Below are 22,261 nucleotides of genomic sequence, written 5' to 3'. Positions count from 1 at the left end.
GCTTAAGTAGTTGAGTCAGTGAAAAAAACAGAATGCTTCATCCAAACACTCCCACCCTGAATCTATAAGACACGGAGAGACTTGAGGGAGAGTGGTAAAGACTGAGGAAAATAGTTGGATGAGTGAGGAGAGAGAGCTAACGAATCATTTCTCACTAAGGAACTGTGATCTTTATTGTTGGACCAGTCACTCTGCTTATAATCATTTTGTATTTTACTGCAATCAGCTGGGAAGAAGAAACACAGTTCACCTTTCTGTTTGTGCTCAGGGAAACTTCTGGAAAGAAGATTTTTCTTCTATTTTCTCTCTCTCCACCTCTGGCGGTTAGAGTAGAGCCTGGCGGCCTGGCGGTTAGAGTGTTGTGCCAGTAACCGAAAGGTTGCTGGATCGAATCCTCGGCCTGACAAAGGTAAAAATCTGTCGTTTTGCCTGAGCAAGGCAGTTAACCCATTGTTCCCTGGGCACCGAAGACGTGGATGTCGATAATGGCAGCCCCCAGCACCTCTCTGATACAGAGGTTAAATGCGGAAGACACATTTCAGTTGAATGCATTCAGTTGTACACCGGACTAGGTATCCCCCTTTCCCTCTCTTCTTGTGCGCTTTTACAAAAACATTGAAATATTGATCTTAATTAGGCCTTGCCGAGCTCAGCAGCCAGCGTTGAGGATTTGAGACAAACAGCAGCAGACATCCGTCTGAGGTACTTCCATCTTCAGCGAGAGAGGGAGTGGGGCAGGAGGAGAAAAAAAGAAGGGAGGATAGAAGAGAGTGATAGCTCCCCGTCTCCTACCTTCTCTGAGAATCATGTCCAGCTCTCATCCCTCACCCTACATTTTCAATAGATTACATAGATATTCAGGTGGATTAGACCCCCCCCCCCCAATAGGCACATTCATGGCTACAGTGGGAAGAACTGGTGTACACTTTCTGAATCTAGATACATTGATAATGAAAAAGATGGGGAAAGAGAGGGTAGTTTCCATTTTCTTTGATCATCCAATCATGTCCTTATGCGTCTTGTAAGATACATAGTACATATTAACCCCTCCCCCCACAAGCCTGCCAGCGTGTTAATGAGACATGGACCCCCAACACGCTGACAGAGGGAGAGGATATACAGCAGTGTGTGTGGTGTGGGTCTGTTTGTGTGGTGTGTGTCTCTACACTGTGTGTGTGTGTGGTGTGTGTCTACTCTCTCTCTGTGTGTGTTGTGTCTACACTGTGTGTTTGAGCTCCTTAGCATGTATTAATGCTCTGCATTGCTGTGGTGAGCTTCGCAGCGTGAACATGCTCCCTAGGGCGACACGATGGTAGTTTGTCACCACCACGACGCCTTGGCTAAATAGCGTATTAATGGTCTAAATATCAGGAGCTGTACACACACACATATACACGAGCCACACACACACACATATATGAGCCACACACACACTTACACAGAGCATATTAATAGTTTTATTATCAGGGGTCTGCTCTGGGCTCGACAGCCAGGTAATGGATGGATTACACATCCCAACATCCTCTCTGTGCTACTCTTCATCTCCCTACACACTAATTATATTACACAGAGAGATAAAGAGAAGAGGGAGGGAGGATGACAGAGCGGGATCTTGGAGAAGAGAGATCTTAGGGAGGGATGGAAGAAGAGTGAATGTATGAGGGAGAGGGATGTGGATATTAGCTTTCTTATCAAAAGGCTGCTCTTTTCTCAATACATATGAAACGCCGTTTGGGTCTTTGCGTGTCAAAAAAGATACACATCAAATAACACTATTTGACGGTCAAATAATATTTTAATTTGACACGTCAAATAACACAATTCTATTATAGAATGTTGTGTACTGAATTTGCACGTGCAAGCCAAGTGCCACCATCACGGTCAAAGCTGTACAATACTGTGCGTTGGGTAATATGGCATTATTTGTTCAACCAAATGGGAAAAACGTCTGTGTGAGCATTTGAAATTAGACGAGGATCAAACGAGCAGGATCAGAAATGTTTGCAAATGTATTTGATACAGATGTTATTAGCAACTTCTGGGGTAGTTAGCTAGCACCAATGTAACCAGCCTGAAAACAATAACCAGTCAAAACTGCAGTCATTTTCAATATTCTTAGCAATGGTTTAGGAATCCATGTGAGTAAGTATTAGCTAGGTAGCTACTTGTTGTTCTCCTATTGAAATAAATAGCTAGCCAGCTACTTAACCCTGTTGCCCAAAAGTAACGTTATAAGCAGCCAGCTAGCTTCACCTGACTACTTTACTATGGCTCGACCGGACCAGGTTGTGTTGTGAAGCTAGCCACAATAAAGATTAGCCACAATAGTGGAATTTGCAGTTCGCCTTTAAAATAAAAGTCCCTCTTTGAAAGTCATGCCATATTTAGACTTGATAATGCTAAACATGGTTGGAGTGTTGGAATGTGGAGCATTGAAATGGGCTGTCAGTCTACTCGGTGACACGCAGAGAACACAACTGTGAAGCGTTTATGGAGATATTAGCGTCGTAGCTCTTATTGCAGGACTTTGACTGTGGGAAATCACCTCCCCAGTTTATTTAACTAGGCAAGTCTGTTAAGAACAAATTCTTAATTTCAATGACAGCCTAGGAACAGTGGGTTAACTGCCTTGTTCAGGGGCTGAACGACAGATATTTACCTTGTCAGCTCGGGGATTCGATCTTGCAATCTTTCGGTTACTAGTCCAACGCTCTTACCACTAGGCTACCTGCCGCCACAACTCAAATCAAATCAAATTTTATTTGTCACATACACATGGTTAGCAGATGTTAATGCGAGTGTAGCGAAATGCTTGTGCTTCTAGTTCCGACAATGCGGTAATAACCAACAAGTAATCTAACTAACAATTCCAAAACTACTGTCTTATACACAGTGTAAGGGGATAAAGAATATGTACATAAGGATATATGAATGAGTGATGGTACAGAGCAGCATAGGCAAGATACAGTAGATGGTATCGAGTACAGTATATACATATGAGATGAGTATGTAAACAAAGTGGCATAGTTAAAGTGGCTAGTGATACATGTATTACATAAGGATGCAGTCGATGATATAGAGTACAGTATATACGTATGCATATGAGATGAATAATGTGCGTATTGACATTCATATTGCACTGTACAGCCATACCTAATGATTGGGGATCAATGAAATGGGATATCAGTCTACTCAGTACCCAAGTGCTTTTCCCCCAAAGTCCTCCTCAGAGTTATCAGGCTCCAAAACATCCAGGTCATATTGTTTTTCCTCTGGAATGGTGTTCAATACACATAGTAGGTTGACTGGTACAATAAATGTGTCTCAATTCACAACTGTTTCAGAGTCCTGCAATAAAAGCTATGACGCTAATGTTCTTTGGGTGTCACTGAGTAGACTGATACCCCATGTCATTGATCCACATTCCATAGGTAAAGCTGTACATGGAAATAAGTATGCCCTCAATGCAATTCTAAAGTATAATACCACCAGTGTGATTTCAACTGATTTTTGTTGAATTTATACAAGAACATTCCAACCTCGTTTAGCATGATCTATTCCATTATGACATGATTCCACTATTTGTATTATTTGCAGCACTTTCAATTAGATACCTTTATTTTGAAGGCAACCCGCAAATTCCCCTATTGTGGCTAACTTCACGTAGGTGGTCCGACCACGATTAATCAAATAAGAACTGTCTTGTAAATTAGGGGTATTTTGGGTGATGACACGTAACTAGATAGTGAGCTAGCTAACTATAGCTACTGAAACAGATTATGTAGTTTTGCTATGTTTTTGGGGAAGAACATTGTTTGCATCCATCAGCTAGCTAGCTTTTTTCTAACCAGCACGGTCCAGAGTTTGGGGGAAGTGTGTCTGCGCTCGTGCAGTAGCAGCAGGTGCACGAGACAAGACTTTACCAGGGTCATAGCATACGTGTCGGCGAATCGTTATGACATGAAATACGAGTGATAGTGTAATTATTGTGTAATAACTAGGTCAAATTTGCGAACGTCTTAAAAGATTATGACGTACAGTCATATTTGGGTCCTGATTGGTCAACAAGCTTATTTGACACGTTAAATAGTGTTTTTTGACACGCAAAGACCCAAACAGCGTTCCACAAATACACAGATAGTCACATACACTTGGTATGGTGATGTCACTGTACTCAAGTGTCTCTTCTCCATGACCTGGTCTCAGGGCACTGCTGCTCCTGTCATCACCTCGCATGCATGCGCACGCACAAATGCACGCACACAGACACACACACAACCTGACCTAAGAGCACAACAAAGGCATGTACAGTAATAACATTCGTTTTATTCAAAATGATTCAATCTCCAATTTACAAAAAAACAAAATATGTTCACATATCAATAAAATCTGTATTAAAAACATCATTGCTATATGAAATGTATGAGTCCACAGAACAACTTTAACAAGAGCACGACATTATAGACCCTGAGTATGGTAGAGGGGAGATATATATATATATATATGTGAGTCATTAGCATTCAATACATACGTCTCTGTAGTATTTTCAAAGTTCATTTGGTGATGTTCAGGCAGAATCCATTCTAGCTCCTGTAGTTCTGGAGTCGAGGCATGAGCTGCAGTGTTCTCTCTGTGGAGGACGACAGGCAGGCAGGCAGACAGACAGACAGACAGACATGCAGACAGACAGGCAGGCAGGCAGACAAACAGACAGGCAAACAGACAGGCAGGCAGGCAGGCAGACAGAGACAGACAGACAGACAGACAGGCAAACAGACAGAAATAAGACAGAAACAGATTGAGATTAAAGACACCAACAAAACTAAACATGTCAGACAGCAGAGAAGATAATTCTACAACCACCAAGGCTGTGTGTGTGTATGTGAGAGAGAGAGAGAGAGAGACTGATGGTGTGTCTGAGGATGTGAATGGGTAAAAAACGTAGGGCTCTCTGTCCAACTGAAAGGCTGAGTGATGGCATCGCCGCTGATGAGCAAACTGGGAACTGAATGAATGGGAGAATAGTGATATGTGTGTGTGCGCGCGCCCTGGAAGTGATGCATAGCGTCTGGACAAATTTATGTAAAGTGGAGAGGTGCTTATTTGGCTGCTCTCCACCCTTAACGAGCCACAGGGGTGTGAGTGTCTGAGTGAGGAGTGAGTGTGTATTGGGGGGTAAACCAGCGGTCATTAGTAACACTTAACTGCACTGGACATAGAGAAAGGGTGGTGGTGTGTGTGTGTAAGGACAGACCCCTTGCTGTGGCTCAGGAGGGCTGTGTGTCTGTGTGCCTATATAAGTGTGTGTATAGTGTGTGCGTGTGTATATATATACAGTGCCTTGCGAAAGTATTTGGCCCCCTCGAACTTTATATATACACACACACACACATATATATATATATACACACACATATATATACACATATATATATACACATATACATACATATATACACATATATATACATACATATATACACATATATATACATACATACACATATATACACATATATATACATACATACACATATATATATATACATACATATATATATACACATATATATATACATACATACACATATATATATATACATATATATATATACATACATACATATACATATACATACATACATATACATATATATACATACATACACATATATATACATACATACACATATATATACATACATACATATACATACACATATATACATACATATACATACATATACATACATATATATACATACATACATATATACATATATATACATAAATACATATATATACATAAATACATATATATACATGTATATACATACATATATTTATGTTTGGCCCTGTCCGGGGGTGTCCTCGGATGGGGCCACAGTGTCTCCTGACCCCTCCTGTCTCAGCCTCCAGTATTTATGCTGCAGTAGTTTATGTGTCGGGGGGCTGGGGTCAGTTTGTTATATCTGGAGTACTTCTCCTGTCCTATTCGGTGTCCTGTGTGAATCTATGTGTGCGTTCTCTAATTCTCTCCTTCTCTCTTTCTTTCTCTCTCTCGGAGGACCTGAGCCCTAGGACCATGCCCCAGGACTACCTGACATGATGACTCCTTGCTGTCCCCAGTCCACCTGGCCTTGCTGCTGTTCCAGTTTCAACTGACCTGAGCCCTAGGACCATGCCCCAGGACTACCTGACATGATGACTCCTTGCTGTCCCCAGTCCACCTGGCCATGCTGCTGCTCCAGTTTCAACTTCCACCTGACTGTGCTGCTGCTCCAGTTTCAACTGTTCTGCCTTATTATTATTGGACCATGCTGGTCATTTATGAACATTTGAACATCTTGGCCATGTTCTGTTATAATCTCCACCCGGCACAGCCAGAAGAGGACTGGCCACCCCACATAGCCTGGTTCCTCTCTAGGTTTCTTCCTAGGTATTGGCCTTTCTAGGGAGTTTTTCCTAGCCACCGTGCTTCTACACCTGCATTGCTTGCTGTTTGGGGTTTTAGGCTGGGTTTCTGTACAGCACTTTGAGATATCAGCTGATGTACGAAGGGCTATATAAATACATTTGATTTGATTTGAATGTAAAGGGAGAAAGATACACTGAGATGGATGGAAAGAGACTAAGTCCATGTGTGTGACATGTGTGGCATGATAGCTAGCGTTAAGGGAGCGCCAGGCAGGCTGTCTAGATGACACAGCGTCAGGTCAAAGGTCATAGTTGTTTCCTGGAGAAGAAAAACTTAATATGAACCAAGAGAGACAACGAGAGAGAGATGGCAGACGAAGAGAAAGTGAGGTTATGGTGTATTTTATAGTTGTTATTTTCCTGCTATTTATTCAGAAATGTCATGGTACTATGTAATAATGATATAATAACCATCTATTTGGCATTAGGAAGATAGATTGTGTTGACATTGTTAACATAAACCCTTACTGAAAGACAATATGGAGGAGGGAAAAGGGAATTGAAGTGGTAAATGAGTTTGTGGCGTCTGTTCACGGATTCATTGTTGGGTTTCATAACTGGACAGTGAAAGTAAACGTGTGTGTGTGAGTGTGAGATCGGGGGATCCTCTCTGTCAGGGAGGGGCAGAGATAGAGGGGGAGACAGAGAGAATGAGGGAGGCCCTTGCCTAATCCTGTATCTATCAGTCTGTCAACAGAGAGTTCAGCTGTGCCTCCCTCTCGCCCCAAACCAAAATATTATTACCCCTCTCCCACTACACATTATTATATTAAAGTATTATCAAATCTTATATTCTACTGCAGCCAGTACCACCCTCCTAAAACATTAACAAGTACACCAATATCAAGGAGTTCCCCATCCTTATTTTCCCCTTCACTAATATTTACCTCATGGCAATTTGTGTTTGTTTATTTTTAATTTTATTTGAATAATTCATTAACCATCCTGGATTAGTGGTGGGCTATATCTGAGCTATGTCTTAAACACATGGGCCAGCTGGATGAATCCCTGTGCTTACAATGATCACCACAATGTTCCAACGTTCTGTTTGATGAACCCTCCAGGTCAGGTTGTGTTCCATAGGAGCCAACATGGCATCCACAGAGACAGTTTCCTGACCTCTGTAGGACACAACCCTGAACTGGACCATAACCTTCCTGGTCACTGTATGCCCTCTCACCTGTGACCTTTGACCTGTCGGCAGGGGGCGTGTCCGGAGCGTCTGCATCCTCTGGGGAGCTGGAAAGGGAGATGAAGGATGGCAGCTTGGTGTTGTGACGACCTGAGGACGAGGGTGTCGATGGATCTGCCTGAGCAGAACCCTGAGGGAGAACCACTGACAGGCTGGTCCTGGAGGGAGGAGAAAACATCCGCTGTGATTCATTCAATCTGTACATATCTGAACAAAACATCTGTTGTATATTGTATTACTTTTGTCTATTAAAACCTCTTGAAACTAGGGGGCACTATTTTCATTTTTGGAAAAATAACGTTCCCAAAGTAAAAAACTGGCTATTTTGTCAGGACAAGATTCTAGAATATGCATATAATTGACAGCCTAGGATAGAAAACACTCTAAAGTTTCCAAAACTGTAAAAATATTGTCTGTGAGTATAACAGAACTGATATTGCAGGCGGAAGCCTGAGAAAAATCCAATTAGGAAGTGACTCATGTTTTGAAAGCTCTGCGTTCCGATGTGTCCCTATTGAGCAGTGAATGGGCTATCAACCAGATTCCTTTTTCTACGTATTCCCCAAGGTGTCGACAGCATTTTGACGTAGTTTCACGCCTTTATGTTGAAGAATGAGCGTAAACGACTACATTGCGTAAGTGTCTGGCTGATGCTGTTGCTGTTGTGCAAATGGAATAGACAACAGGTGGAAATTATAGGCTATTCGCAAGACACCCCCAATAAAGGAGTGGTTCTGCAGGTGGGGACCACAGACCACTTCTCAGTTCCTATGCTTCCTGGCTGATGTTTTGGTCACTTTTGAATGCTGGCGGTGCTTTCACTCTAGTGGTAGCATGAGATGGAGTCTACAACCCACACAAGTGGCTCAGGTAGTGCAGCTCATCCAGGATGGAACATCAATGCGAGCTGTGGCAAGAAGGTTTGCTGTGTCTGTCAGCGTGTCCAGAGCATGGAGGTGCTACCAGGAGACAGGCCAGTATATCAGGAGACGTGGAGGAGGCCGTAGGAGGGCAACAACCCAGCAGCAGGACCGCTACCTCTGCCTTTGTGCAAGGAGGAGCAGGAGGAGCACTGCCAGAGCCCTGCAAAATGACCTCCAGCAGGCCACAAATGTGCATGTGTCTGCTCAAACGGTCTGAACAGACTCCATGAGGGTGGTATGGGGGCTCTACATCCACAGGTGGGGGTTGTGCTTACAGCCCAACACCGTGCAGGACGTTTGGAATTTGCCAGAGAACACCAAGATTGGCAAATTCCCCACTGGCGCCCTGTGCTCTTCACAGAGCACAGGGCGCAGGTTCACACTGAGCACTTGACAGAGTCTGGAGACGCCGTGGAGAACGTTCTGCTGCCTGCAACATCCTCCAGCATGACCAGTTTGGCGGTGGGTCAGTCATGGTGTGGGGTGGCATTTCTTTGGGGGGCCGCACAGCCCTCCATGTGCTCACCAGAGGTAGCCTGACTGTCATTAGGTACCGAGATGAAATCCTCAGACCCCTTGTGAGACCATATGCTGGTGCGGTTGGCCCTGGGTTCCTCCTAATGCAAGACAATGCTAGACCTCATGTGGCTGGAGTGTGTCAGCAGTTCCTGCAAGAGGAAGGCATTGATGCTATGGACTGGCCCGCCCGTTCCCCAGACCTGAATCCAATTGAGCACATCTGGGACATCATGTCTCGCTCCATCCACCAACGCCACGTTGCACCACAGACTGTCCAGGAGTTGGCGGATGCTTTAGTCCAGGTCTGGGAGGAGATCCCTCAGGAGACCATCCGCCACCTCATCAGGAGCATGTCCAGGCGTTGTAGGGAGGTCATACAGGCACGTGGAGGCCACACACACTACTGAGCCTCATTTTGACTTGTTTTAAGGACATTACATCAAAGTTGGATCAGCCTGTAGTGTGGTTTTCCACTTTAATTTTGAGTGTGACTCCAAATCCAGACCTCCATGGGTTGATAAATTTGATTTCCATTGATAATTTTTGTGTGATTTTGTTGTCAGCACATTCAACTATGTAAAGAAAAAAGTATTTAATAAGAATATTTCATTCATTCAGATCTAGGATGTGTTATTTTAGTGTTCCCTTTATTTTTTGGAGCAGTGTATTATCGAATAGATATTTGAAAAACACCTTGAGGATTGATTATAAACAACGTTTGCCATGTTTTTGTTGATATTATGGAAATAATTTGGAATATTTTTCGGCGTTATCGTGACCACAATTTCCGGTCGAATTCTCAGCCAAATGTGAAGAACTAACGGAGCTATTTCGGAAAAAAGGAACATTTGCTATTTAACTGGGAGTCTCGTGAGTGAAAACATCCGAAGCTCATCAAAGGTAAACGATTTAATTTGATTGCTTTTCTGATTTTCGTGACCAGGTTGCCTGCTGCTAGCTAGGCATAATGCTATGCTAGGCTATCGATAAACTTACACAAATGCTTGTCTTGTTTTGGCTGTAAAGCATAATTTCAAAATCCGAGACGACAGGGTGATTAACAAAAGGCAAAGCTGTGTTTCAATATATTTCACTTGTGATTTCATGAATATGAATATTTCCTAGTAATATTTTTTGTCCGTTGCGTTATGCTAATTAGTGTCAGTTGATGACAATTCTCCCGGATCCAGGAGAGGGAGTTCCAAGACTTATTGTTACATTACAAATGTTCATTACATTTATTCCATCCCACTTTCTAATGGGTAAAACTGGTTGAAATGACATTGGGTTTATTGCTTGATTATCTTGACCGAGAGCCTGTGTCCTGACCTCTTGGTACGGGCCTTCTTGGCCGGGGTGGCGGAGGGGCCTGTAGTTGCCCTGGCGTTAGGAGTGGTGCGTTTGGACCTCTGACGGTGCTGGAGCTTACAATGGGCCCCTTGGGGACAGGAGCCAGTACTGGAGAAGTCTGGACACACCAGGGTGTGCTTCTTCTTACACTGAGGAGGTCAGAGGAGAGGTCAGAGGAGAGGATAGACATAAAACACAGCCTAACAGATCACAGGAAGCGGACATGGGATGTGTGTGGTGAGTTACTCTGTGTTTCAGGTGTGTGTGGCGGTCAGAGTGTGTGTGTGTGTAGCGGTCAGAGTGTGCAGGGCTGACACAATTACCATATAACCATTAAACCAACGGTTATAGATAATGAAAATAAAATATATCTAAAAAAAAAGGTGCGGGGCGAACAGCTGACTGAAGACGGGACGGCCAGGCATTTGTGCGGTTGGCAATGTAGCTGGTAAACTCATGGGTACACTCGCAATGGCTGCCTGCCAGAAATAGAGCAAGGGTCAGGGGGGGAGGGGTCTGCAGATCGAGTTTCCGGGAACACTTTGGACTCCAGGTCACCCCATGATCCCTGCAGCTCTGGCACCCCTCTCCTCTCCCTGATGAGGCACCTTACCTTCTGCTACCCTCACCGCCCCTACCCCAACCCCCATCACATCCATGTCCTGCACCCCAAGGACCAGGCCAGGTTAGATCTTAGACTCAGCTCACTTTCAGGAAGAGGCAAACCAAAACACTCACAAATGCATGGGAAGTGTTGATTTTGACAAATTCTATATGTTTTTATGCCCTAACGTAAACATTGGCGCCATTTGGAAAATGTAGCAAGGCCTGTCTGTCTCTATTACAGTATCGGTCTGTTCCAATTCAACAGTCTGAGTGGAGGGGCAGATTTTCAACCCTTTACATTCTAGCTGATATCCACCCAGGGGCTATAGTGCTGGTCTATAGACCAGGGAATGGGACCATACAAAGACTTACAACAGTTTAGAGCCTTTCTCCAGTATAAGGAGATGGGGGGAAAATTGAGCTAAAAGCCAAGTCCACTAAGACTCACAGCTGTCTCGTACATTGTCATTTTCATAAAACACTAAAGAGAGAGAGAGCGCGAGAGAATGAGCCGAGAAATGGAAGATAAAAAAAAAAGTGAAAGTGGACAGAACATCTTTATTCCACACCAAGTTTTCCACTTGATTTAAGGAATGCTGGGATGTCTCAGGTCTATTAGAAGAGCTCTCTCCACTGGGCCCCAAACCAGGACGAGTCAGCACATTTACCATTACAGAGAGAGAAGAAGAGGGAAAGAGGGAGGGAAGGGGGAAAGAGGGAGGAGAAGGGGGAAAGAGGGAGAGAGGCTATGAGAAAAGAGACACAGAGGAGGGTGGAGAGACACAGAGGAGGGTGGACAGACACAGAAGAGGGTAGAGAGACACAGAAAGAAGGGTGGAGAGACACAGAGGAGGGTGGACAGACACAGAAAGAAGGGTGGAGAGACACAGAGGAGGGTGGAGAGACACAGAGGAGGGTGGAGAGACAGAAAGAAGGGTAGAGAGACACAGAGGAGGGTAGAGAGACACAGAGGAGGGTGGAGAGACACAGAGGAGGGTGGAGAGACACAGAGGAGGGTGGAGAGACACAGAGGAGGGTGGAGAGACACAGAGAGGAGGGTGGAGAGACACAGAGAGGAGGGTGGAGAGACACAGAGAGGAGGGTGGAGACACAGAAAGAAGGGTGGAGAGACACAGAGGAGGGTGGAGAGACACAGAGGAGGGTAGAGACACACAGAGGAGGGTGGAGACACAGAAAGAAGGGTGGAGAGACACAGAAAGAAGGGTGGAGAGACACAGAGGAGGGTGGAGAGACACAGAGGAGGGTGGAGAGACACAGAAAGAAGGGTGGACAGACACAGAGGAGGGTGGAGAGACACAGAAAGAAGGGTGGAGAGACAGAAAGAAGGGTGGAGAGAAACAGAGGGTGGAGAGACAGAAAGAAGGGTGGACAGACACAGAAAGAAGGGTGGAGAGACAGAAAGAAGGGTGGATAGACACAGAGGAGGGTGGAGAGAAACAGGGGGGGTGGAGAGACACGGGGGGGTGAATTGGGGTTGAAAAGAGAGGAAGGGAAGTTGAAAGAGTTGTGGAGATGGAGAAAGGTGGGAGATCAGGGGGATGAGAGAAGGAGAGACCAAGAAAGAGACCGAATTGGAGGAAATGAGAAAGAGAGGAGCAAAATAACAAAAAAGTGAAAGAGACAAGAAAACGGGGAGAAGAGGAATAAGGATGGAGAATGAAAGTGAAGGTGGTACTGGTGGGGGGTAGATAGAGAAGAGAGGGAGAGAGCGAGGGACGGATAAGGGAGCGGGAGACAAAGTGAGAGATGGAATGAGAGAAGAGAGCGAGAGAGAGAGAGAGAGAGAGAGAAGCAGGGTTAACCCCTGAACTGCTGGAGTGTCTGTCTGCCCCATACAGCCATCATCAGCACTTTCTCCATCTATAATTACTGCCTGCTATCCATCACGCAGCCGCCAGCTAGCACGCTGCAATACACACACACACACACACACACACACACACGGAAAATCACAGACCTAAGCACTTCAGCTAATAGAATAAATATTAATATCCCTTTTGTTTTATATACTCATTTCTCTGTGCAATATTTAAATGAGGCCTGACAGTGTGAAAAAGCATGTGCTACACAGACAATCAGAAACAACACAGAGATACAGAGAGCGAGACAGAGAGAGCGAGACAGAGAGAGCGAGACACAGAGCGCGAGACACAGAGCGCGAGACACAGAGCGCGAGACAGAGAGAGCGAGCGCGAGACAGAGAGAGCGAGCGCGAGACAGAGAGAGCGAGCGCGAGACAGAGAGAGCGAGCGCGAGACAGAGAGAGCGAGGGCGAGACAGAGAGAGCGAGGGCGAGACAGAGAGAGCGAGCGCGAGACAGAGAGAGCGAGCGCGAGACAGAGAGAGCGAGCGCGAGACAGAGAGAGCGAGCGCGAGACACAGAGCGCGAGCGCGAGACAGAGAGAGCGAGGGCGAGACAGAGAGAGCGAGGGCGAGACAGAGAGAGCGAGCGCGAGACAGAGAGAGCGAGCGCGAGACAGAGAGAGCGAGGGCGAGACAGAGAGAGCGAGGGCGAGACAGAGAGAGCGAGCGCGAGACAGAGAGAGCGAGCGCGAGACAGAGAGAGCGAGCGCGAGACACAGAGCGCGAGACAGAGAGAGCGAGCGCGAGACAGAGAGAGCGAGCGCGAGACGAGAGCGAGCGCGAGACAGAGAGGAGAAGCGAGCGCGAGACAGAGAGAGCGAGCGCGAGACAGAGAGAGCGAGCGCGAGACAGAGAGAGCGAGCGCGAGACAGAGAGAGCGAGCGCGAGACAGAGAGAGCGAGCGAGACAGAGAGAGAGCGAGCGAGACAGAGAGAGAGCGAGCGAGACAGAGAGCGAGCGAGACAGAGAGCAGCGAGACAGAGAGCGAGACAGAGAGCGAGCGAGACAGAGAGCGAGCGAGCGAGACAGAGAGCGAGCGAGAGACAGAGAGAGAGCGAGACAGACAGACAGACAGACAGAGCGAGACAGACAGACAGACAGAGCGAGACAGACAGAGCGAGACAGAGAGCGAGCGAGACAGAGAGCGAGCGAGACAGAGAGCGAGCGAGACAGAGAGCGAGCGAGACAGAGAGCGAGCGAGACAGAGAGCGAGCGAGACAGAGAGAGACAGAGCGAGACAGAGAGAGAGAGAGAGAGACAGAGAGAGCGAGCAGACAGAGAGAGTGAGACAGAGCGAGACAGAGACAGAGCGAGAGAGAGCGAGACAGAGAGCGAGACAGAGAGAGAGAGCGAGACAGAGACAGAGAGCGAGACAGAGACAGAGAGCGAGACAGAGACAGAGAGCGAGACAGACAGACAGAGAGCGAGAGCGAGCGAGAGCGAGCGAGACAGAGAGCGAGCGAGACAGAGAGCGAGCGAGACAGAGAGCGAGCGAGAGAGAGAGAGAGCGAGACAGAGAGAGCGAGAGAGCGAGACAGAGAGAGAGAGCGAGACAGAGAGAGAGAGAGCGAGACAGAGAGAGCGAGACAGAGACAGAGAGAGCGAGACAGAGAGAGCAAGACAGAGAGAGAGAGAGCGAGACAGAGAGAGAGAGAGCGAGACAGAGAGAGAGCGAGCGAGACAGAGAGAGAGCGAGCGAGACAGAGAGAGAGCGAGCGAGACAGAGAGAGAGCGAGCGAGACAGAGAGAGCGAGCGAGACAGAGAGAGCGAGCGAGACAGAGAGAGCGAGCGAGACAGAGAGAGCGAGCGAGACAGAGAGAGCGAGCCAGACAGAGAGAGCGAGCCAGACAGAGAGAGCGAGACAGAGAGAGAGAGAGCGAGACAGAGAGAGAGAGCGAGAGAGAGAGAGAGCGAGAGAGAGCGAGACAGAGAGAGAGCGAGACAGAGAGAGAGCGAGACAGAGAGAGAGCGAGACAGAGAGAGAGCGAGACAGAGAGAGAGCGAGACAGAGAGAGAGAGACAGAGAGAGAGAGACAGAGAGAGAGCGAGACAGAGAGAGAGCGAGACAGAGAGAGAGCGACACAGAGAGAGAGCGACACAGAGAGAGAGCGACACAGAGAGAGCGAAACGGAAAGAGCGAAACGGAAAGAGAGAGACAGAGGAAGGAAGGATAGAGTAAAGGAAGGAAGGATAGAGGAGATGACATAAAGAGGGGGTATAAGAAAGGATAGAAGAGGATAGAAGTGGTATTAGGGGCGAATGTAGGGACAGGGATGATGTCACTATGGACAGGTGTATAAAATCGAGCACACAGCCAGGCAATCTCCATAGACAAACATTGGCAGGAAAATGGCTTTACTGAAGAGCTCTGTGACTTTCCTCTTCAGTCATTACTAAGAGCTAGTTCTTCCAAACCTCCTGTGTAGGCCACACAAGCTCACCGAATGGGACCGCTGTGTGCTGAAGCGCGTAAAAATCGTCTGCCCTCGGTTGCAACACCCACTACCGAGTTCCAAAATACTTCTGGAAGCAACGTCAGCACAAGATCTATTCGTTGGGAGCTTAATGAAATGGGTTTCTATGGCAGAGCAGCCGCGCATAAGCCTAAGATCACCATGCACATGCTAAGCGTCTGCTAGAGGGGTGTAAAGGTCACTGCCATTAGACTCTGGAGCAGTGGAAACACGTTCTCTAGGGTGATGAATCACGCTTCACCATCTGGCAGTTCGACGGACAAATCTAAGTTTGGCGGACGCCAGGAGAACGCTACCTACCCCAATGCATAGTGCAAACTGTAAAGTTTGGTGGAGGAGGAATATGGTCTGGGGATGTTTTTCATGGTTCGGCCTAGGCCTCTTAGTTCCAGTGAAGATAAATCTTTACACTACAGCATACAATGACATTCTAGACGATTCTGTGCTTCACACTTTGTGGCAACAGTTTGGGGAAGGCCCTTTCCTGTTTCAGCATGACAAAACCCCTGTGCACAAAGTGAGGTCCATACAGAAATGGTTTGTCGAGATCGGTGTGGAAGAACTTGACTGGCCTGCACAGAGTCCTGACCCCAACCCCATCGAACACCTTTGGGATGAATTGGAACACCGACTGCGAACCAGGCATAATCGCCCAAAATCAGTGCCCGACCTCACTAATGCTCGTGGCTGAATGGAAGCAAGTCCCCGCAGCAATGTTCCAACATCTAGTGGAAAGCCTTCCCAGAAGAGTGGAGGCTGTCATAGCAGCAAAGGGGGGACCAACTCCATATTAATGCCCATGATTTTGGAATGAGATGTTCGATGAGCAGGTGTCCACATACATTATGTAATGTAGTGTATATCAGTGTAGAGGATGTACATGAGTGTGAATGTACCTTTTCTGCCACAGGGCAGTAGATCATGATAAAGAGAGAGATGGAGAGAATGTTTGTGACTGACTGTACGTGTGTGTTATACCTTCTGACCCTGAGGGCAGTACCCCCTGATGAAGTCCTGGCACACAGCAGCTTTGCGGGACACATATACATGGCTGTAGGGACAGCTACTGTTGTTACATATACCCTTCAGGAAGTACGAACACACAGGCATCTAGAGAGAGAAGATGTTGTTACAATATATCTACAGGAATGACATACGAATAACACATTTGAAGTTGATTTGAACATGTAATTAAGAGAGAGAATGAGAGAGTAAAGAGAGAGAAAGACAGAGGAAAATCAAGTCAAGAGTCGGCTTTCTATTCCGCAACAAAGCCTCCTTCACTCACGCCGCCAAACTTACCCTAGTAAAACTGACTATCCTACCGATCCTCGACTTCGGCGATGTCATCTACAAAATTGCTTCCAACACTCTACTCAGCAAACTGGATGCAGTTTATCACAGTGCCATCCGTTTGTCACTAAAGGACCTTATACCACCCACCACTGCGACTTGTATGCTCTAGTCGGCTGGCCCTCGCTACATATTCGTCGCCAGACCCACTGGCTCCAGGTCATCTACAAGTCCATGCTAGGTAAAGCTCCGCCTTATCTCAGTTCACTGGTCACGATGGCAACACCCACCCGTAGCACGCGCTCCAGCAGGTGTATCTCACTGATCATCCCTAAAGCCAACACCTCATTTGGCCGCCTTTCGTTCCAGTTCTCTGCTGCCTGTGACTGGAACGAATTGCAAAAATCGCTGAAGTTGGAGACTTTAATCTCACCCACCAACTTCAAACATCTGCTATCTGAGCAGCTAACCGATCGCTGCAGCTGTACATAGTCTATCGGTAAATAGCCCACCCATTTTTACCTACCTCATCCCCATACTGTTTTTATTTATTTACTTTTCTGCTCTTTTGCACACCAATATCTCTACCTGTACATGACCATCTGATCATTTATTACTCCAGTGTTAATCTGCAAAATTGTAATTATTCGCCTACCTCCTCATGCCTTTTGCACACAATGTATATAGACTCCCCTTTTTTTCTACTGTGTTATTGACTTGTTAATTGTTTACTCCATGTGTAACTCTGTGTTGTCTGTTCACACTGCTATGCTTTATCTTGGCCAGGTCGCAGTTGCAAATGAGAACTTGTTCTCAACTAGCCTACCTGGTTAAATAAAGGTGTTCTCAACTAGCCTACCTGGTTAAATAAAGGTGTTCTCAACTAGCCTACCTGGTTAAATAAAGGTGTTCTCAACTAGCCTACCTGGTTAAATAAAGGTGTTCTCAACTAGCCTACCTGGTTAAATAAAGGTGAAATAAAAATAGAAAAAGAAAAAAAAGAAAAGAGAGAGTAAAGAGAGAAAGACAGAGAGAGTAAAGAGAGAAAGAGAGTAAAGAGAGAAAGACAGAGAGAGTAAAGAGAGAAAGACAGAGAGAGTAGAGAGAGAAAGACAGAGAGAGTAGAGAGAGAAAGACAGAGAGAGTAAAGAGAGAAAGACAGAGAGAGTAAAGAGAGAAAGACAGAGAGAGTAAAGAGAGAAAGACAGAGAGAGTAAAGAGAGAAAGACAGAGAGAGTAAAGAGAGAAAGACAGAGAGAGTAAAGAGAGAAAGACAGAGAGAGTAAAGAGAGAAAGACAGAGAGAGTAAAGAGAGAAAGACAGAGAGAGTAAAGAGAGAAAGACAGAGAGAGTAAAGAGAGAAAGACAGAGAGAGTAAAGAGAGAAAGACAGAGAGAGTAAAGAGAGAAAGACAGAGAGAGTAAAGAGAGAAAGACAGAGAGAGTAAAGAGAGAAAGACAGAGAGAGTAAAGAGAGAAAGACAGAGAGAGTAAAGAGAGAAAGACAGAGAGTAAAGAGAGAAAGACAGAGAGAGTAAAGAGAGAAAGAGAGAGTAAAGAGAGAAAGACAGAGAGTAGAGAGAGAGAAAGAGAGAAAGACAGAAAGAGAGAGAGTAAAGAGAGAAAGAGAGAGAGTCGAGAGAGAAAGAAGAGCGAGAAAGACAGAAAGAGAGTAAATAGAGAGTCGAGAGAGAGTAAAGAGAGAAAGACAGAGAGTTAGAAAGAGACAGCGGAGAGAGAGAGAAAAAGACAGCTGAGAGAGAGAGAGAGAAAGAGATGGAAGAGGAGAGAGAAAGAGACAGCAGAGAGAGAGAAAGAAAGGCAGGAAGAGAGAAAGAAAGGCAAGACAGAGAGCGGAGAGAGAGAAAGAGACAGCAGAGAGAGAGAGAGAAAGAAACAGCGGAGAGAGAGAAAGAAACAGCGGAGAGAGAGAGAGAAAGAAACAGCGGAGAGAGAGACAGCGGAGAGAGAGACAGCGGAGAGAGAGACAGCGGAGAGAGACAGCGGAGAGAGAGAGAAAGAGACAGCGGAGAGAGAGAGAAAGAGACAGCGGAGAGAGAGAGAAAGAGACAGCGGAGAGAGAGACAGCAGAGAGAGAGAGAGAAAGCGGAGAGAGAGACAGCGGAGAGAGAGAGAAAGAGACAGCGGAGAAAGAGACAGCATAGAGAGAAAGCGACAGCAGAGAGAGAGAAAGCGACAGCGGAGAGAGAGAGAAAGCGACAGCGGAGAGAGAGAGAAAGCGACAGCGGAGAGAGAGAGAAAGCGACAGCGGAGAGAGAGAGAAAGCGACAGCGGAGAGAGAGAAAGCGACAGCGGAGAGAGAGAAAGCGACAGCGGAGAGAGAGAAAGCGACAGCGGAGAGAGAGAAAGCGACAGCGGAGAGAGAGAAAGCGACAGCGGAGAGAGAGAAAGCGACAGCGGAGAGAGAGAAAGCGACAGCGGAGAGAGAGAAAGCGACAGCGGAGAGAGAGAAAGCGACAGCGGAGAGAGAGAAAGCGACAGCGGGGAGAGAGAAAGCGACAGCGGAGAGAGAGAAAGCGGCAGCGGAGAGAGAGAGAAAGAGACAGCGGACAGAGAGAAAGAGACAGCGGACAGAGAGAAAGCGACAGCAGACAGAGAGAGAAAGAGACAGCGGACAGAGAGAAAGCGACAGCAGACAGAGAGAGAAAGAGACAGCGGAGAGAGAGAGAAAGAGACAGCGGAGAGAGAGACAGCGGAGAGAGAGAGAAAGAGACAGCGGAGAGAGAGAGAAAGAGACAGCGGAGAGAGAGAGAAAGAGACAGCGGAGAAAGAGACAGCGGAGAGAGAGAGAGAGAAAGAAAGGCAGGAGAGAGAGAAAGAGACAGCAGAGAGAGAGAGAGAGAGAGAGAGAGAAAGAGACAGCGGAGAGAGAGAAAGAGAGAGAGAGAGAAAGAAAGGCAGGAGAGAGAGAAAGAAAGGCAAGACAGAGAGCAGAGAGAGAGAAAGAGACAGCAGAGAGAGAGAGAGAAAGAGACAGCGGAGAGAGAGAGAGAAAGAGACAGTGGAGAGAGAGAGAGAAAGAGACAGCGGAGAGAGAAAGAGACAGCGGAGAGAGAAGAAGACCAGCGGAGAGAGAGAGAGAAAGAGACAGCGGAGAGAGAGAGAGAAAGAGACAGCGGAGAGAGAGAAAGAGGACAGCGGAGAGAGAGACAGCGGAGAGAGAGAGAAAGAGACAGCGGAGAGAGAGACAGCGGAGAGAGAGACAGCGGAGAGAGAGAGAGAAAGAAAGGCAGGAAAGAGAGAAAGAAAGGCAAGACAGAGAGGCGGAGAGAGAGAGAGAAAGAGACCGCGGAGAGAGAGAAAGAAACAGCGGAGAGAGAGAGAGAGAGAAAGAGACAGCGGAGAGAGAAAGAGACAGCGGAGAGAGAGAGAGAAAGAGACAGTGGAGAGCGAGAGAGAAAGAGACAGCGGAGAGAGAGAAAGAGACAGCGGAGAGAGAGACAGCAGAGAGAGAGAGAAAGAGACAGCGGAGAGAGGGCAGCGAGAGAGAGACACGCGAGCAGAGAGACGCAGAGAGAGAGAAAAGCGGAGAGAGAGAGAAAGAAAGGCAGGAAAGAGAGAAAGAAAGGCAAGACAGAGAGCGGAGAGAAGAAAAGAGACTGCAGAGAGAGAGAGAGAGAAAGCGGAGAGAGAGAGAGAGAAAGAGCAAAGCGGAGAGAGAGAGAGAAAGAGACAGTGGAGAGAGAGGAGAGAAAGAGACAGCGGAGAGAGAGAGAGAAAGAGACAGCGGAGAGAGAGACAGCGGAGAGCGAGACAGCGGAGAGAGAGAGAAAGAGACAGCGGAGAGAGAGACAGCGGAGAGAGAGACAGCGGAGAGAGACAGTGGAGAGAGAGACAGCGGAGAGAGAGAGAAAGAAAGGCAGGAAAGAGAGAAGAAAGGCAAGACAAGAGAGCGGAGAGAGAGAAAGAGACAGCAGAGAGAGAGAGAGAAAGAGACAGCGGAGAGAGAGAGAGAGAAAGAAACAGCGGAGAGAGAGAGAGAAAGAAAACAGCGAGAGAGAGAAAGAGACAGCGGAGAGAGAGAGAGACAGCGGAGAGAGACAGCGGAGAGAGACAGCGGAGAGAGTGACAGCGGAGAGAGAGACAGCGGAGAGAGAGACAGCGGAGAGAGAGACAGCAGAGAGAGAGAAAGCGGAGAGAGAGAGAAAGAAAGGCAGGAAAGAGAGAAAGAAAGGCAAGACAGAGAGCGGAGAGAGAGAAAGAGACAGCAGAGAGAGAGAGAGAAAGAGACAGCGGAGAGAGAGAGAGAGAAAGAGACAGCGGAGAGAGAGAGAGAAAGAGACAGTGGAGAGAGAGAGAGAAAGAGACAGCGGAGAGAGAGAGAGAAAGAGACAGCGGAGAGAGAGACAGCGGAGAGAGAGAGAAAGAGACAGCGGAGAGAGAGAGAGAAAGAGACAGCGGAGAGAGAAAGAGACAGCGGAGAGAGAGACAGCAGAGAGAGAGAGAGAAAGAGACAGCGGAGAAAGAGACAGCGGAGAGAGAGAGAAAGAGCACAGCGACAGAGAGAGAAAGAGACAGCGACAGAGAGAGAAAGAGACAGCGGACAGAGAGAGAAAGAGATGGCGGACAGAGAGAGAAGAGACGGCGACAGAGAGAGAAAGAGACGGCGGACAGAGAGAGAAAGAGACAGCGGACAGAGAGAGAAAGGGACAGCGGAGAGAGAGACAGCAGAGAGAGAGAGAAAGAGACAGCGGAGAAAGAGACAGCGGAGAGAGAGAAAGAACAGCGACAGAGAGAGAAAGAGACAGCGACAAAGAGAGAAAGAGACAGCGGACAGAGAGAGAAAGAGACGGCGGACAGAGAGAGAAGAGACAGCGGAGAGAGAAAGCGACAGCGGAGAGAGAGAAAGCGAGAAAGAGACAGCGGAGAGGAGAGAGAGAAAAGAAACAGCGGAGAGAGAGAGAGAAAGAAACAGCGGAGAGAGAGAAAGAGACAGCGGAGAGAGAGACAGCGGAGAGAGACAGCGGAGAGAGAGACAGCGGAGAGAGAGACAGCGGAGAGAGAGAGAAAGAAACAGCGGAGAGAGAGAAAGAGACAGCGGAGAGAGAGACAGCGGAGAGAGACAGCGGAGAGAGAGACAGCGGAGAGAGAGACAGCAGAGAGAGAGAGAAAGAGACAGCGGAGAAAGAGACAGCGGAGAGAGAGAAAGAGACAGCGACAGAGAGAGAAAGAGACAGCGACAGAGAGAGAAAGAGACAGCGGACAGAGAGAGAAAGAGATGGCGGACAGAGAGAGAAAGAGACGGCGGACAGAGAGAGAAAGAGACAGCGGAGAGAGAAAGCGACAGCGGAGAGAGAGAAAGCGGAGAGAGAAAGGGGAGAGAGAAAGCGGAGAGAGAGAAAGCGGAGAGAGAGAGAGAGACAGCGGACAGAGAGAGAAAGAGACAGCGGAGAGAGAGAGAGAGAGAGAGAGAAAAGAGACAGCGAAGAGAGAGAGAAAGAGACAGCGGAGAGAGTGCAAGAGACAGCGGAGAGAGTGCAAGAGACAGCGGAGAGAGTGCAAGAGAGAGCGGAGAGAGTGCA

General features: G+C 47.2%; 1 protein-coding gene across 1 annotated transcript in view; it reads right to left on the bottom strand.

Annotated features, from left to right (window-relative positions):
• Nucleotides 1-4,306: 4,306 nt before the first annotated feature.
• The window catches only part of zc3h3 (zinc finger CCCH-type containing 3), an 85,570-nt gene continuing 67,615 nt past the window's right edge, over nucleotides 4,307-22,261 (bottom strand). Inside the window, exons 9-12 of the mRNA XM_031785699.1 lie at nucleotides 16,405-16,536; nucleotides 10,441-10,610; nucleotides 7,658-7,827; nucleotides 4,307-4,630 (exon numbers count right to left, since the gene is read on the bottom strand). Of these exons, the coding sequence (XP_031641559.1) occupies nucleotides 4,584-4,630; nucleotides 7,658-7,827; nucleotides 10,441-10,610; nucleotides 16,405-16,536 (519 nt within the window). The 3' untranslated portion in view covers nucleotides 4,307-4,583. The remainder of the gene's footprint in view (nucleotides 4,631-7,657; nucleotides 7,828-10,440; nucleotides 10,611-16,404; nucleotides 16,537-22,261) is intronic.

This window comes from Oncorhynchus kisutch, linkage group LG13 (assembly GCF_002021735.2).
Source record: "Oncorhynchus kisutch isolate 150728-3 linkage group LG13, Okis_V2, whole genome shotgun sequence".
Taxonomy (NCBI): Eukaryota; Metazoa; Chordata; class Actinopteri; order Salmoniformes; family Salmonidae; genus Oncorhynchus; species Oncorhynchus kisutch.
Note: the sequence above shows the minus strand (reverse complement) of the source record. Positions and strands in the feature narration are given on the sequence as shown.